The sequence below is a fragment of the Terrapene carolina genome, unplaced genomic scaffold, assembly GCF_002925995.2.
Source record: "Terrapene carolina triunguis isolate 2854851 unplaced genomic scaffold, T_m_triunguis-2.0 Scaffold233, whole genome shotgun sequence".
Lineage (NCBI taxonomy): Eukaryota > Metazoa > Chordata > Testudines > Emydidae > Terrapene > Terrapene triunguis.
The window spans coordinates 13,234,287-13,251,581 of NW_020664584.1; the positions used below are offsets into that span (position 1 = coordinate 13,234,287).

General features: G+C 58.8%; 1 protein-coding gene across 1 annotated transcript in view; it reads right to left on the bottom strand.

Moving 5' to 3' along the window:
* Window positions 1-17,295, bottom strand: part of LOC112107689 (von Willebrand factor A domain-containing protein 5A-like) — a 46,377-nt gene that overhangs the window by 3,772 nt on the left and 25,310 nt on the right. Inside the window, 12 exon segments of the mRNA XM_029912597.1 lie at window positions 22-186; window positions 381-495; window positions 733-812; window positions 1,900-2,056; window positions 2,327-2,369; window positions 2,372-2,402; window positions 3,653-3,834; window positions 4,272-4,377; window positions 5,066-5,233; window positions 8,026-8,127; window positions 9,758-9,861; window positions 12,183-12,405. Of these exon segments, the coding sequence (XP_029768457.1) occupies window positions 22-186; window positions 381-495; window positions 733-812; window positions 1,900-2,056; window positions 2,327-2,369; window positions 2,372-2,402; window positions 3,653-3,834; window positions 4,272-4,377; window positions 5,066-5,233; window positions 8,026-8,127; window positions 9,758-9,861; window positions 12,183-12,405 (1,476 nt within the window).

The following is a 17,295-nucleotide window of genomic DNA, read 5'->3' on the forward strand; positions in this document are numbered from 1 at the left end:
GGGGGGGGGTTGCTCTCTCACCTGGGGCTGCCCGCGGAGCTGGGCGTAGATGAGGCACCGCTGCCCAGGGAAGATCACCTCAGGGCCCCAGCCCAGCAGCGCCGCCTCCATCCCGGGGGGCAGATCCCAGCGCAGCGAGATCCCAGTCACGGCCGGCTGCAGGGCCCGATTCAGAGACTGCAGTGCCTGGGGGAGAGACCGGCACACACAGGGTGGGGCCAGGACACCAGGGTCCTATCCCCAGTCTGGAAGAGGAGTGGGAACTGGCGGGTTAGAGTAGGGGGGCTGGAAGCCCGGACTCCTGGGTTCTCTCACAGCTCTGGGAGGGGAGTGGGGTCTGCTGGGTTAGAGTGGGGGAGCCCGGACTCCTGGGTTCTCACCTTGGGCTGCATGCGGTCCTGGCCCATGATGAACTCGGTGCTGCCCCCTGCTGCCCGGGCGATGCCTTTGACCAGAGCCATGGAGGCCCCTTCCCCGATGCCAAAGGAGAAGCACCTGCAGGGGGGCAGAGACAGGAGGGAGAGGGGCAGAGCTGGGGGGCACAGCCAGTGCTGGGGTGGGGGCAGCGCAGTTGGAGAGGGGCCAGTAGGGCTGAGGGAAATGGGGTGGCAGGGCAGGAAAGCAGAGTTGGGGAGATGATAGGGGCAGAGGTCCCCATGGCAGAGAGGCTGGAGATCAGGGTTGGGGGTCAGGGCTGGGGGGGGGGCACTGGGGGGGCAGGTGCCCCGTTACCTGTGGGCCCCCCGGTGATGCTGCACCTCAGCGATGATGTCCTGGGTGTTCCTCACCTCCCCGTCCGTGAACACAAAGAGCTGGCGGGGGAGAGACGCTGTCAGAGCCGGGGACCCCAAATCTCCCCGGAGACCCTTCTCCCCCTGGCAATGGGGGAAGCCCCCAGAGAATCTTCCCCACTGACCCCCCTCCCGGAGAACCCCAGCCCCATAAACCCCCTCAGCCCCCTTCCCTCCCCTCCCAGACATCTCCCGGGGGGGGGGGCTGACAGACAGGGACCCCAACCTTCTCCCCGGTCTCTAACTGTGACCCACAACCCCCACCTGTCACCTTTTCACCAGCCCCTGGAGACACTAACCTGCCTGACAGCTGTGGGCACCTTTCTTGGACCCTCCTGCTGCCCCCACGTGCCCTCCCTGCCCCCCAGCTGCAGGACGCCCCCCCAGAGCTGAGCGCAGCACCCAGCGCTGCCCCCCCAGCTCTACACAGAAGTACCCTGCCCGTCTCCTGCCTGCCACGCCCTGCTCACACCCCCAGGGGCACCGGCCCCTGGTTGGCCCCAGTCCTACTCTGAGCCCCCTCAAAAGCCCCCATCAGCTGCCCCCCAGCTCCCAGCCCCTCTCCAAGCGCCCCCCTTGGCCCCCTGTCAGCTGCCCCCAAAGCCCCCTGCCCCTCTCTGAGGGTCTCCCCCCGGGAAGTTCAGGAACAGCCTCCTCAAGAGAGCTGAGGGGCAGAGAATCCTTCCCAGGGGCTGGCTGGGGGGGGGGGGGGTTCACCCCCACACTCGGGGCTCACTGACCCCCACATGTGGGGTGGGGAAGAGATTTTCCCCAGCGTCAGATTGGCAGAGACTCTGGGGGGTTCATCCCCCTCGGCAGCTGGGGCATTTGCTGGTTTGAACAGGAGTAACTAGGGGGACTCTGGGACCTGACGTCTGTAACTCAGGGTTTGGGGGCATCGGTGACTCAGCCCCAGGGGCTGGAGCTGTCACAGGGGGGTGGGGGGCTGGGGCCAGATGAGATGATCAGGATGGTTCTTTCTGGCCTGAAAGTCTCTGAGTTTCTCCTCCCCGGCCCCATTCCCTTCTGAAAGCCCCCCCCTCAACCTCCCTTGGCTCCCCCAGCCCCTCTCCGAGCCCCCAGGACGCCCTGCTGCTGCCCCCGGTACCTGGCGTGGGTGCCCATCCTGGCAGGGGCTGCGGTAAATGGCTTGTAGCGGTGCCAGGATCTCGGTGCCCCCCAGGTCAGCCTGGAGCTGCTGGACGCGCTGCAGGGACTCGGCCATGGTCTGCTGGGTGTATCCCACGCTCTGCCTGCAGAGGGCGCTGAGGGGTCAGGGGCCGGGACAGCTGGAGCCAGGGACACCCCAACCCCAGCCACCCCCACCGCCTGCCAGCCCTGCCCCCAGCCCAGGGACACCCCAATCCCAGCCAGCCCTGCCTCCCGCCAGCCCTGTCCCTGCCAGCCCTGCCCCCAGCCCACAGACACCCTGCCCCCAACCCCAACCAGCCCTGCCCCCTAACCCAACCAGCCCCGCCCCCTAACCCAACCAGCCCTCTCCCTGCCCTGCCCCTTTGACTCATGGGTAGAAGGACTCAAACCAAGACCCAAAGCCATAGATGTTGAAATAACAGCCCAGGGCAAACTCTTCAACAGCAGGACCAGGGTCTCCTGGGGATGGACAGAGATGGACGGAGTCACCGCCCAGGTCCAGCCAGCCTGAGCTGCCCCCTCCCTCCCCCAGCTCTGCCCCCTGGGCCCAGCCAGCCTGGGCTGCTCCCTCCCACCCCCGGCTCTGCCCCACGGGCCCAGCCAGCCTAGGCTGCTCTTCCCCCAGCTCAGGTCTTCCGGGCCCAGCCAGCCTGGGCTGCTCCCCTCGGCTCTGCCCCACCGGCCCAGCCAGCCTGGGCTGCTCCCCCCGGCTCTGTCCCACCGGCCCATCTAGCCTGGCCTCATGCCAGGGTTACTCCTGATGGAATTCTGCACCACTGCGCACGCGCAGAACTCATGTACATACATTTCTGCCTGAGAAGTGCTGCAGTTCCGCCTTTCACCCACCAGAGGCCGCCGTGGTGCCAGAGCAGCCAGCAGCATGAACTCAGCCAGCTGTTGTGGGCAAACAGCGTAACTGCAGCACTTCTGGGGCAGAATGTATTTTCTGTGGGGAAAAAAATTTCTATGCATGCCCAGTGCTGCAGAATTCCCCCAGGAGTAGAAGTTCATCACAGCACCCTGCTGGCAGAGCCAGGTTAGGACAGACAGAGGGGGGCATATGTGGCTGCTGGGGGGGACAGACTGGGGCAGAGGCTGAGGAGCTAGTGGGGTGACACCATTGAGCCAGGAACTGAATGGGAGTGGAGGTGCAAGGCCACATGGGAAAGGGGGTAGGGGAGATGCAGGAACACATGGGGATGGGTGTGGGGAGGGGGACAGGGGCAGATGTGGCTGACTGAATGGGAGAGGCTTGGGGCCAGCCAGGATCTGCATGGGGGAGGCTCCCCAACTCCCCAACAATCTGCCACTCCCCCCAAAAAACCTGTTACATACTTCTCCCATCCACACCCAACAACCCTCCCAGTTCACTCCAGGCTCCTTCCCTCTCCCTCAACTCCTCCATTACTCCTGACTCCCCCAAGCCTTTGCACTGCTTCTGAGGGGGGCGGGAAATACGGTTCTGTATTGTAGTTAAATGAATTACTCAAAGTTCTGTGTTAATATGCCTAGTAAGGAATAAAATCTTTTTGTTGTCTGTGTTGTTACACACGTACTTGCTGACAGATATTTTGAAATAAATTACCAAAATAATTGAAACTGTCATAATTATATTGTGTTATTTTGACAAAAAAAATGCAGATTGTTGCAGAATTTTAAAACGTGTGCACAATTTTTAATTTTTTGGTGCGGAATTCCCCCAGGAGTACTGGCCGTAACTTGGCGCTGTCGATGCGCTGGTCCGAGTAGTCTAGGCCGTCCATGGGGCACGCCATGCTGCCGGAGCGGTCCAGCAGAAAGATGAACTCCCCGGCCGAGCTCTGGCCTGGCAATGCCTTGGGCAGGCTGGGCAGCAGGGTCACCATCACGGCCGGGTCGCCCATCAGGGAGCCTGTGGGGAGATGGGGCCAGCCCCAAATGGGGCCGGCATGGGGTCGAGCCCTGTGAGAGCCCTCAGCGTTCCCTGACTGCCCCAGAGCCCCACCCACACTCCTCTGTCTCTCCTCCTACAGCTCTTTCCCTAGATCCCCCACCGCCCCCAATCTCCAGCCCCCAGTGCCTGCCCTTCCATCCCATGTTCTTCCCCATGCCCCCCCAAATCTGCAGGGCACCCCACTGCCTGGCTCCTCCCAGGCACCCCACCCTCCTACCCCCAGCCCTACCAAGAGCCCCTGCTCTGGACCCCCACGCCCCAGTGCCCACCCCCTGATCCTGTCCCCAATCCCCTTCACACACCCTATCCCCCGCTCCTTCAACGCCCACACCTAATCCCCACCCCACAGCCCTCCCCACCCAGGGGAAGCAGGGAGCAGGACACCCCCCCCTCACCTGGCTCCACTTCGGGCAGCCCGGCCTCCAGCACCGCGCTGGGTTTGTGCGGCTCCGCGTAATGCACCACGTCTCGGTCCCACGGGGGGGCCTGGGCCAGCGACACCTGGGGGTGACAGACACACAGTCCCCTCCCTTCAGCTCCTGGGGGGCAGGGTCCCGCTGGCTCTCGCGCCCAGCTCAGTGCTCCTCCATGGAGCCGGAGGGGAGGGGGCGACCCGGGAATGTGGTCTGCACCACCCCCTGGGAACTTGGGCTGGGCCCCCCGGGTTAGGTGGGAGGGAGAGAGGGAAAAACACCCGGGGAAAACACTGCAAATTTCTGAATTTTGGGGGGGGCTAAATCTTTCCAATTTGAGGGTGAAATTTCCCCCCCCATTTTATTGCACTGAAAATGAAGGAGAGGGAAATTCCCAGATAATGAAGGGAACCACGGTGCATCAAACGCCTGGGATTTCACCCCCATGGGCTGGTCTCAGCCCCTCAAGATTTTCCCCAGAGAACTTGTGGAATTCCCCGGATCCGTTTGTGTAGCTCGTCCCTCCCTCCGCCCTGGGCCTTCTGGGACCCACCCCCTGCCTCATCCCAGAGCTCCCACCCCTGTATATGCCCCCATAGGACCCATGCCCACATAGTCCCCTGGGACCTGCCCCCCCAGCCTCGCCCCAAATCCCCCACAGCCCTGTCCCCCACCCCTCAGCCCAGAGCCCCCCATCACTCCTTCACTCAGAGCTGCCCCCCACTGCCCCTCCCAGTGGCAATGGCCAGGACCCAGGCATCTGGGCGAGCCCTTACCTGGGCGGTGGTCTGGTTCCCAGCCCGGTAGCTCAGGGGGGTGAGGGAGCAGTTGGAGAGCACACGGTCGATGCCGTGGGGCGACTGCAGTGTGGCGCTCAGGGTGTAGGGCAGCTCCCCCTGGGGGGACCCGTGGGACCCCCTGGGTGACGTCCTCCCTGTCCCACCCTGCAGAGAGACACGGGGTGAGGGCCGGGGGCTGGGAGAGTGGGGGGAGGATGGGGAGCATGGGATATTGGTGGGCATGGGGGGACGTGGGATATTGGGGGAGGGCCCAGGGGGGTTACATACCCTGGGGTAGGGATTGCAGGGCTGGGGGGGCATTAACTGTGGGGCACATAGCAGTGACCTATGGGGTGTTAAGGGGCTATGAGGGTCCATGTGGGTCTTTCCCTGGGGGGTATGTAGCAGGGGCTATGGTATCTCATGGGGTTTCAGGCTGTGGGGTCACTCACCATGGGGTGCATAGTGGGGGTTCAGGGGGTCATGGGTCTCACCATGTAGGGTAAAGCAAGGTTGGGGGGGGGCTACGGGGCTCATCGTGGGCATGTAGTTGTGGGTGTGGGGAGTTATCCAGGGCTCTGCGTTTCACTGGGGGGTGCATAGCAGGGTTGGGGGGGCTAGGTGTACAGGGAGCTACATTCGCCAGCGGGGGAGCTGTAAAGAAGAGATTTACAATTCACCCAAAGGACAGTTGGCAGCTCACGTATGCCCTGGAGCTGCCCAGCCACATCACCCAGCCAGGACTTTTCCAATAAGAAGGGTCAGGATATAAAAAGGGGGAAAACTGGCCCCTGGGCATCTCTCCCCGCCCCTCCTTCCTGCTGGCAACGGGAACACTTAGCAGACTTTGAACTGGGGAGCTTGGGTCCAGGCTGGGAAGGAAGTCCAGCCTGTGCACTCAGAACTGGGAACTGCCTGCAGCATCCTGTAGGGCAGGGGTTCTCAAACTGGGGGTCGGGACCCCTCAGGGGGTCGCGAGTTTATTACATGGGGGGGCGTGAGCTGTCAGCCTCCACCCCAAACCCCGCTTTGCCTCCAGCATTTATAATGGTGTTAAATATATAAAAAAGTGTTTTTAATTTATAAGGGGGGGTCGCACTCAGAGGCTTGCTATGTGAAAGGGGTCACCAGTACAAACGTTTGAGAACCACTACTGTAGGACGAGAAAAGCTGCCTGCTTCAAACCTTCCTTAGCCTGGTAACGGTTCAGGACGCTGAGTGCGCGTTTACCTTTTATTTCTGATGTAACCAGTTCCGACCTTCGTGCCCCATAACTTGGGATCACTTACAACCTTCCTTCTCTAGCTACTAAACTCGCTTTAGTGTTTGATCTAAACCAGCGTGTTGGATTGGAGTGTTTGGGGAATGTGTCTGAGCCCAGCAGGGCTGGTGCAGGATCGTTACCCTGGGATGGCCTGACGAACTAATCAATGAACTCGAGCTGCACAGTGACCGGACGTCTCTGGGGTGCTGTCATAACTATAAAGGGAAGGGTAACAGCTCTCCTGTGTACAGTACTATAAAATCCCTCCTGGCCAGAGACTCCAAAATCCTTTTACCTGTAAAGGGTTAAGAAGCTCAGGTAACCTGGCTGACACCTGACCCAAAGGACCAATAAGGGGACAAGATACTTTCAAATCTTGGGGGGGGGGGGAAGGCTTTTGTTTGTGCTCTTTGTTTTGGGGGTTGTTCGCTCTTGGGACTAAGAGGGACCAGACATCAATCCAGGCTCTCCACATCTTTCTGAACAAGTCTCTCATATTTCAAACTTGTAAGTAAACAGCCAGGCAAGGCGTGTTAGTTTACCTTTGTTTTCTCAACTTGTAAATGTACCTTTTACTAGGGTGTTTACCTCTGTTTGCTGTAACTTTGAACCTAAGGCTAGAGGGGGGTCCTCTGGGCTCTTTAAGTTTGATTACCCTGTAAAGTTATTTTCCATCCTGATTTTACAGAGATGATTTTTACCTTTTTCTTTAATTAAAAGCCTTCTTTTTAAGAACCTGATTGATTTTCCTTGTTTTTAGATCCAAGGGGGTTGGATCTTGATCCACCAGGAGTTGGTGGAAGGGAGGAGGGGGGATGGTTAATTTCTCCTTGTTTTAAGATCCAAGGGGTTTGGATCTGTATTCACCAGGGAATTGGTGAAGAGTCTCTCAAGGCTACCCACGGAAGGGAATTAGCATCGAGAGTGGTGGCAGCGGACCAGATCTAAGCTGGTAGTTAAGCTTAGAAGTTTTCATGCAAGCCCCCACATCTGTACCCTAAAGTTCAGAGTGGGGAAGCAGCCTTGGCAGGTGCAAGGCTGGGGCTGGAGAATTTGCAGATGTTGCCGTGTGTGTGGTTCCGGCGTGGCTGGGACAGCTTCATGCATCTCAGCTGTGTGTGTGTTTGCACACTGGTGGCTGTGTGTGAGCAGAGCCTGGAGGGGCCTGGCGTTCACACAGCAAAGCCGTGTAAAAGACTCCCTGGGCTGGAGGATTAAGGGGGAACAGCGATTGAGCAATCCAGGAATATCACAGTGGCACAGTGAGAGCAGGGTTATATGCACAGCTTGTTGCTCTGAGTGAAGTTTGCACTTTGAGCACGCGTGTGATGATTTTAAGTGGGCTCAAGTGTGAGGAACAGGTTCCAGTTTTGTTATTTTCTCTTCGCTTATTTCAAGAAAGGGAAATAGACACAGAAAGGTAGAAAAATGAGCGAGCATGATGCAGTTGCAAGGTTAGTGCTGTGCAAACTGCGGGTAGCAGGAAAGGAGAAAGAATACACCTTTACCCCGATATAACGCTGTCCTCGGGAGCCAAAAAATCTTACCGCGTTATAGGTGAAACTGCGTTATATCGAACTTGCTTTGATCTGCTGGAGCATGCAGCCCCGCCCCCCCCCCCGAGCGCTGCTTTACCGCGTTATATCCGAATTCGTCTTATATCGGGTCGCGTTATATCGGGGTAGAGGTGTACCAGCGAACCTTGGAACTGAAGGTCGAGGCTCACCAGCCTGTGTTGAAGGAGAAAGAAATAACTGCGGCCACGGAAATAGCAGCACATCAGCGCGTTTTGGAGCTGAGAGGCAAAGAGGCCGAGGAGAAAGAGCGAAAACGCCAGCTGGAAACGTTAGACAAACAGAAGGAAATCCCAGCATCACCAGCACCTCCCTTTAACGCCAAACGTTTCGGACTGGGACCAGCTGTGGGCCTGTATACATAGAAACAGACTGTATGGAGGAATATTTCACCACTGCTGAAAAGCTGGGTGATGCCCATGGGATTCCAGAGGGCAAGTGAATGCTCACACGGAGTGCAGAACTGCCTGGTAAAGCTCGGGATGTACCCAATGCAATGCCATTTCTGGATGCTTGGGCATAGTCTACGTTTATGGACACTGTTTTGAAAGAGTTTCAATTTACTCCTGAGGTATGTAGGACAAAATGTAGAGGTCTTCAAAGGAATGCTGGTGTGAGTCATTGGGAGTATGTTTACAGGGTGAATGACCTGAGAAGGAAATGGGTGAAAATGGTGCAGATTTCGGACAATTGCTAGATCTGATTGGCCAAGAATGTTTCTGGGATCTCTGGGAGAATGATGCGAAGCAGTGTCTGTGGGAGGAGTCTGTGACAGAAATGGCCACTTTGGATGACATCTTTGAGCAAGTTCAGATGTCTAACAAGTCATAGAAACTTGGGCTTAAACCTGGGGCAAAGGGGGGATCCTGTTCTCTCTCGGGGAAAAAAGAGGGTGACTGGGGGCTGGGCACGCACCTCCCCCGAAACCATTCTTCTAATCTCCACCCCAAACCTCCTGTAAAAACAGAGGAGCACCTGCCACTGTAATTCCACTGGCCACCTGAGAAACCATTGCTCTGCGCGGAGGGACAGCAAGCCATGGGCAGCCCATGTTCGTACCGCTGTGCTCAGCACAGAAACCTCTGAGGCACCTGAAGCGAACCACATTGGTTTTGTGGGATTTGGCTCTGCAGAAACAGTCAGGTGATGTATTAAGACTTAGAATTAGTAACAGGGAATACCTGGGATGGGAAGATACAGGTGCACAGATTACTGTGGATAAACAGAGAGTCATGCAAGAAGGTGACATGTTGCCAGGTCAAATGGCAGAGCTTTTACCAGCAGGAGGAGCCAAGACGCCTGGGCCTTTAGCCAAGGTGCACACAGAATCTGATGGCTCAGCAAGTGAATTGAAGGTGGGAACTGTCGACATGCTTGTGGGGAATGATGTTTTCTGCACAGCTGAGGTTGTTAGTGTGGCAAGCTGCCGTCACAGGAAGGAATCCTGCGCCGGAACCCCAGGGGGAAATGGGAAAGCCCCAGAGACTGCTGACGGAAACAGAGAAAGGCTCTCTGCTCTGCAGGGGGGGAGCAGCGCGCTTCCAGACATGGGAGGGGTTGAGACCAGCTTCTGTACCACAGCAGAAGGCAACATTCCCTCTGATCCCAGGGAGCGGGAGCGAGTGCCTATAACAGAGGACACTGTTCCAGGTGGTGACTGGCAGAGATTTGTAGCTGAACAAACCATAAATCTCGCTCTAGAGGGCACCAGGGAAGGGATCTTAGAGGGGGTCCCAGGAAAGGAAAACGGAGAGAGGATTTTTGTAGAAAACGGGCAGGCCCTGTAAGGAGCTGGTTGTGCCTGGCCAGCCTCGTGGGGAAGTAGCGTTGTTAGCACATGACTGTCCTCACCCTGGTTGCTTGGGGGGGAAATGCAGCCTCAGCTCCTGTCCACTCCAGCAGCGGAGTCAGAGGGTGGACCATGCAGCTGAGGAAAGCGGTCTCACAGCCAGCTCCTTGGGGACATGGGGAGGGGGGTGACAGACAGGCTTCCACTCCAGCCCCTAGAGTAGATGTCCGGTTGTATTCTCCAGGCGACCAGTCTGGACATACTTCTGGAAAGTGATGGTCTCTCTAAGACAGGATGTAAACTCGGCTTGGGGAAAAGGGGTCAGTGAAGATGCAACAACCTGGCTGACGGGGCGGGGGTGGTTTCCCTCCCGACGGGCAGCACCAAGGAAGCAGCTGAGAGAATACTGCTAGTTACAGAAAAGCGGGCTGGGGAAGGCGAGGGGAACACGGTAACCCCAAGGCAGAGGGTGCATCGCCATGGCGTTGGGACACAGCTCCAGAGGGGGCCTGCCCATGTGGGGGAGCCCCCTGCAGCGCTGCTTCACCAGCCCCAGAGACAGGGCTGGATTAAGAGCAGATACCGAAGGGAACCCTAAGGTGAAGAAAGAGCCAGTAACTAATTGAAGGCAAAGCTTTGGTTAAAGAGTTAAATGACACAATGGGTCTGACCCAAACCCACCTCGGGGACAGACTACATCAACAAAAGGCGCGATGTGACAGCGATATGTGCAAACGCCCTTTTACAAGGAGAAACTTGGTGTTAATGTTTAACCCTGTTAAAGCTACAATAGGCACAATGCTTGAAAATGATGGACGTGGCAAACAAGAACACAGATTATTTCAAGAAGCCTCAGGGTAATGCTGTTTCACAGATAATGCATGCAAGCAGACTTAAAACCCATCACGGTGGAGAAGCCATGGCAAATATGATCTGCTGTGTAGAAAGGGAAACTGAGGCACACCACCTCATTGATTGGATGGCTAAATGCCAAGGTAATACTTTCCAGAATGTAAGTAATAGCCACCTGCAGATAACACCAGTTGAACCGACAGAAGTGATATCAGTGCTGCAAGAACAGAAAACGGTGTTTTCCAACAAGCCAGGAAAGACACGCGCTAACTCATGAGATTGCTAGACTGGTCCCCAAAGTGTTAAATGAGATAACCACGTATGCTTGTGCAAAGTTGTGTAAGATCAGAAAAACACTTGGGAATTATGCTGTCAAAACTCAAACGGGCCTTAACGCACCCTGCCTTGGGGTGACTGACACGCCGACAGTGTTTTGAAGAGGGAAGCCATGACAGTCTACACTAGAACAGTCCCCATTTTTACAAGATGACAATAAATCTGGAACAAAGTCTGCCTTGTGAGGTATCACTTGAAAAATCACGGTCTGCTGAATATTACTGTCCTGTTAAAAGGTGCGTATATGGCGTTATGAGATTCTGTTCTATGTTTGTAACTGCACCATGCTGTAAATCTGAGAAATGTCCACAGACAAGCACCTCAGAGGCTGGGTGACCAACACCCAGCCAGGTGCTATGCAACCATCCCCGGCCATTTGCCAGTGGGGAGCTGTAAACGAGAGATTTACAATTCACCCAAAGGACAATTGCTCCTTCACGTATGCCCTGGAGCTGCCCAGCCACATCACCCAACCAGGACTTTCCCAGTAAGAAGCGTCAGGATATAAAAAGGGGGAAAACCGGCACCTGGGCACCTCTTCCCCCCCCCCCCCTTCCTTCTTTCCTGAAAGCTTGACAGACTGAACTGGGGAGATCGGTCCCAGGCTGGGAAGGAATTGCAGCCTGTGCACTCAGAACTGGCAACTGCCTGCAGCATCCTGTAGGGTGAGAAAAGCTGCCTGCTTCAAACCTTCCCTTAGCCTGGTAACGGTTCAGGACGCAGAGTGCACATTTACCTTTTATTTCTGATGTAACCAGTTCCGACCTTCGTGCCCCATAACTTGGGATCACTTACAACCTTCCTTCTCTAGCTACTAAACTCGCTTTAGTGTTCGATCTAAACCAGTGGGTTGGACTGGAGTGTTTGGGGAATGTGTCTGAGCCCAGCAGGGCTGGTGCAGGATCCTTACCCTGGGATGGCCTGACGAACTAATCAATGAGCTCGTGCTGCACAGTGACCGGACTGGACAGCACAACATGCACGTCTCTGGGGTGTGAGGCTGGGGCTGGAGAATTTGCAGATGTTGCCATGTGTGTGGTTCCGGTGTGGCTGGGAGAGCTTCATGCATCTCAGCTGGGTGGTGTTTGCACACTGGTGGCTGTGTGTGAGCAGAGCCTGGAGGGGCCTGGCGTTCACACAGCAAAGCCGTGTAAAAGACTCCCTGGGCTGGAGGATTAAGGAGGGGAACAGCAATTCAGCAATGCAGATTGTACCCTGGGGGTGCAGCAGGATCTGTGAAGTGGCCATGGGTCTAACTATGTGGCGCATGGGGGGCACAGGGGTATCTGTGGGGCTCACCATGGGGCGTGTAGCGGGGGCGCAGCACGGCCGGCAGCACGTAGCGGGCGGCCCCGTCGGGCTCCAGAGACAGCTCACAGACGTAGCGCAGGGTCAGCGCCGCCTCCTCCCCGGGGGGCAGGTTACCCAGGGAGCAGCTGAAAACATCACCCCTGGCCCCTTCCTGCTGCAGCAAGAACGAGCTCTGCCCTCCGGCCAGCGCGTCCCCGTACAGCTCCTGCACCTGCCGGAGAGACAGGGTCATCCTGAGATCCCACTGTCCCCAACAGCTTCCTACCCCCTGGCCAGTATGTCCCGTACAGCTCCCATGCATGCCGGGGAGACTCATGTCTGGAGGGCTGACGGCACCTCTACAGGACCCGACAGTGCACACGTGTCCTCCCCCCTCCCCACTTCCTTTTATCCACACCTGCCACTTGGAGCATGCCGAGGCAGGGGCGGGGCCTCTGTGGTTAACCCCAGCTTGGCCAGTGTGGGGTGGACACCCCCCCTCCCAAGGGAGTGTATGGGGCTGGATGGACGGACAGACGGAAGGAAGAAGGGTGGGTGGGAAGAACGGGGGGGGGGGGGGCTGAGGATGGACAGAAGGGGGTGTCGGACAGGCATGGGGGTGAGGACAGATGGATGGAAGGAGGGGGAGTCAGAGCAGGGGGTGAGGATGGACAGCCAGTCAGATGGACGGGCGGGGGGCGGTTGGGCAGGCATGAGCGGGGGCTGAGGCTGGTGGGATCCGGAGGCAGCTCTGAACCAACAATGTGCTGAATTTCCTGCTCTGGTTCCAATCCAAACTCCCACCCCTCCCCCATTCTGGGCCCCGCTCCCAGTGCCACGCTGGGGGGTTAGTCGGGGGAAGGGAGCCAGGACTCTGGATTCTATCCCCAGCCCCTGGGGGCCCCCTGAAGCAGTGCCAGGCTGTGGGGAACCTGGATGGGTCACTGGGGAGGGTTCACCCAGCTGGGCTGTCACCCTGCAGAGAACAGAGGAGGTTTGCAGAGCGGCCGTTCCGGGCGGAGGGGGGGTGGGCGCTGCTATTTATTTTCACTGGGGGTTGGAATGGCCACCATGAACCCCCCTGCCACAGGCTGTAAAGTCCAGTCCTGGCCACAGCTGGGGGCTCCTGCCTGTCCCGGAGCCGGCCGGCCTGGGCCTGGCAGGAGTGAAAGACCGGCAGCAGGCTGGGTTCTCCAGCAGCAGGAACCCGGCTCTGAATGCGCGGGGAGTCTCTGTGGAGGAGCAGGGATCTGAGGGTGCCGGGGGTGAGGAACGCCAGAGCTGCATGACCAAGAGCGGCTTCAGACCCCGCTCTCGGGGCCGGGTTTCATCTCGCTCCCGCTCGGCCAGGTGAAGAATTCCCAGCTCCGCGGTTGGACGGGAATGTTGGGATCACCCAGGTAACCCACACGCCTGGCAAGGCCCGGAATGAACTCCTAGGGAAACTGAGGCACAACCCCCCATCCTGCTTCAAACGCTGGCTGCCATGGAGGATCAACCCCACCCCCGGGTGAGCTGTGCCAACAGCTAGTTACCCACCCCCAGAAACATGCGCCTTCCTTTCAGTGCGACCTCATCTGCCTGCCACCCCCAGTCCTGAGCCGGTGCCAGAGCAGGGCCTGCGATGCTGCTGTGCCCCCACAGAGCAGGTATTCATGGCTGGGGGCCAGGCACCTCTTTGCCTGCTCTGGGGTAAGCGCCATAGGCCGGGAAATGGCGGAGGCCCCGGGAAAGGCTCTGGCAGGGAAGGGAGGCTGGTTGTTTGTCCCTGGGATTTAACTCTGACACCTAGTTCCCAGGCCAGAGAAAGGGAGTCGGTGTGAAAGCTACAGCAATTCACCGACTGCGGCTCTCGCTGCTGCAGCTGCTTCTGGCAGAGCGCCTGAGGCTGAGTCACTGGCCGGGGGGTGAGGTCAGAGCAGGGAACAGGCCCCCAGCAGCCCCCAGAGCCCGTGGGAAGCAGGACAGACCCGGCCGGGCGCCACGGGGATGGGCACCGGGAGATCCATGCAGGGAGAAGTACGGAAAGGAACAGAAAGGGGCGGGGGAACTGGGGGTTGGATAGGGCAGAGCCACAAAGGTTTAGGGGTCACCTCCCTCCAACCCCCCCAACCCTGCCCTGGCACGCAGGGCCCCCACATCCAGGGAGGGGAGACTCTGCAGGGGCGAAGCCCTGAGTCAGGGGGATAAGCCCAGACCTGGGGGTGAGGGCAGGACCCAGAGAGGACAGAGGGACCCTGGACCCAGGGGGGCAGAACTAGGGGGGCTGATGGACCTCACCTCAGGGAAGAGATGCAGAGGCTGGAAAATCGAAAGTACTTTCCCCCGCTAGCCCCGCCCCACCCCACCCAGCGAAGGAGTGTCTGCAAACTCCCTGCTCCCAGCTACTCTAAGTCAGGGACTGTCTGCAAAGTCCCTGTCCCCCCCACTGGGAGCCAGGGACCGTCTGCAACCCCTTCCCTCCACACAGCCGGCCATGTGCTAGGGTGCATCTGCAAACTGCCCCCCCTGTGAACTGGGGCTGTCTCCTGCCTGTCCCTTTGCTGCCCTCCGGGGCCATTTCACTGGCAGGCCGCTGTCTGCTCGAGCCACGCTGCCTTCCCCAAGGAGGGTCTGACCTGCCAGACACGCACATCCCCTTGTGCACCCTGGGGGACCCCTAAACCCAGCCCTGGGTGGGCAGCAAATGCAGCTGGAACATCCCCCCAAAACTCTGTTTGACTATGCTAAAAATCAGTGTCAGTCCCCAGGCTGCCCTGGCCTCATGGCCTCGGGGCTGTCATTTGTCAGACAGACATTGAACCAAACCCCTGGGGATAAAAGAGGTTTTTATTTTATTTGCTATTTCTGCCACTTTTCATTTCAGCATTGTTGGCACCCGCTCCCTTCCCTCCCCCCTTCCTGCCCTCCCCCTCACCCCCCAGTGAGACTCCCCACCCCACTGGGACTCAGGAAGCAGCTCCCGCCTCTCAGGGCAATGGGCTCAGGCTCTCTGCAGACTCCGGCCGCGTTAGTCACACTCTGGGCAACTCCCCGCTCTCACAGCTCAGCTGGCCGGGAGCAGCAGGGGCCTGTGGAAAGCCTAGGAGCTGGGAGCAGACAGGGGCTGCAGGGACGTGGTCTGCAGTCCCCCCTGGGGCCAAGGGAGGCGTGTTTGGGGCTATGGAGTGGAGTCTGCGGTTACTCACTGGGAGGAGGGAGTCCGGGCTGGCAAACCGGGGGGAGCCGGAAAGGCTCAGGGGAAAGCAGCAAGGTGCAGGACAGCACAGACCTGGGCTGCTGAGTGGAGGGCCCTGAGCTGGGACCCAGAGCAGAGGGCAGCCCGGTTCCCCTGCCATTCCCTGGGCAGGGTGACATGGAGTTGGGGGAGACAAGGCCCTGCATCCCTGGCTTCCACGACTCTCAGCCAGCCAGTAAAACAGAAGGTTTATTTAGACGACAGGGACACTGTCCAAGACAGGTCTTGCAGGTACAGACAACAGGACCCCCTCAGTTAAGTCCATCTTGGGGGGGGCCCAGGAAGGCCAGAGCCCCGTCTGGGCTCCCCTCCATTTTCCCAGCCAGTTCCAAACTGAAAACTCTCCAGCCCCTCCTCTCCCTTTGTCTCTTTCCCAGGCCAGGAGGTCACCTGATCTCTTTGTTCTCCAACACCTTCAGTTGGCACCTTTGCAGAGGAGGGGCTCAGGCCATCAGTTGCCAGGAGACAGGGTGTCGGCCATTCTCTGTGCAGACAGGATCACACTGCCCCCCTAGGGCTCTGCAACAATCACACACCCCTAGACACTTGAGAAATGCATAGGGGAAACTGAGGCACCCACACAGCACTCAGAGAAAACATAAAGAACATTCCCACTTTGTCCCACAGGGGCACAGAGCAGGCAGCGGGGAGCGGATTGCCTGGGACAGTTTGCCCCGAAAGCCTTTGATACCCCGGAAGGGGAGGACACTAGGACCTGGCTGGAGGGCCGAGTCACCCAGAGGCAGCTGCAGCTCCTAGGGGGAGGGGCTGCGGAGTGAGAGGGGACGGTGGGAAGTGAGACCCCTGAGGAGGGTGCAGCACCTGGAATGAGCGATGCCCAGAGCGGCCAGGAGGCGGCGCCCTAGCGGCAGGTGGTGATGTGGCTGTACAGCGTGGCCCCCAAAAGCAATGCAGGGTGCCAGTCTGCAGTGAACTCGATGCACAATCCCGTGTCCTGCAGGAGGCTGGACGGGACGGACAGTTCTGGCCCTAGAGCCTACGGAGCCGTGAATCTGGGACATGGGACAGGCTCTGTCCTGGCCCCCAGAGGAGGTCACACCCTCCTTCCCGCCCTGTCTCTCCCGGAGCCCCAGTGGGGTTGCCAGACTGGGGAGAGGAAACGCCCCAATGCTGGGCACAGAGCAGAGAGCTCCTTGGATCTGCCCTGGGGGAGCAGGGCCCATGAGCAGAGGAGGCCCAGTGCCCCACGTGAGCCCAAATGAGCTAATCAACAGGGGCAGGGCTACACCTGTGGCTGGGCAAGGATGCCATGGAGGAGGAGGGTGGGTCCTGGGGGTCGCCCTGGGGCCGGTGCGTCGGAAGGGAGCAGAGCTGGCTGGGTCTGGGAGGCTGCCAGAAGCAGGGTCACCAGGGACCCCTGGGAGGTGGCCCTGAAACCTGCAGCCCAGGAGTGAGCTAAAGGCTGGTTCTGAAGGTTCCATTTGCTGGCGTTTGGCCAATACACCTCATTAGAGGGACTGGGGAGGGCGTGTGCCAGGGAGCTGGGGAGAGGCCCTGCCTGGGACGATGCCCCACTGTGGGGGAGAGCAGAGACGGCTGCCAGACAAAGCCGGGTCCCACATCCCCTGTCAAAGCTGGCCGATGGGAACTGTGCTAAGGCCAGTCGCCTCTGGGATTTAGACACCTCGCTGCTCAGGCACCGAAGCCGGAACACCGTCCTGGAGTTCAGCGCCATGCCGGGAAAGCCAGGGGAGGAGGGGGTAGATCCGTATGATTCCTCGCCCACCTGGCTGTGGGAGGGGCAGGTCGATCCCCCTCCGCCTGCCAGGGAGACGGGATTTGAACCTGGGCTCCCCCTGCAGGAGAGCGCGCTGACCGCACTGCGAGTGTCGCCCCTGGAGCTGCAGTGAGGAGCGGGTAAGG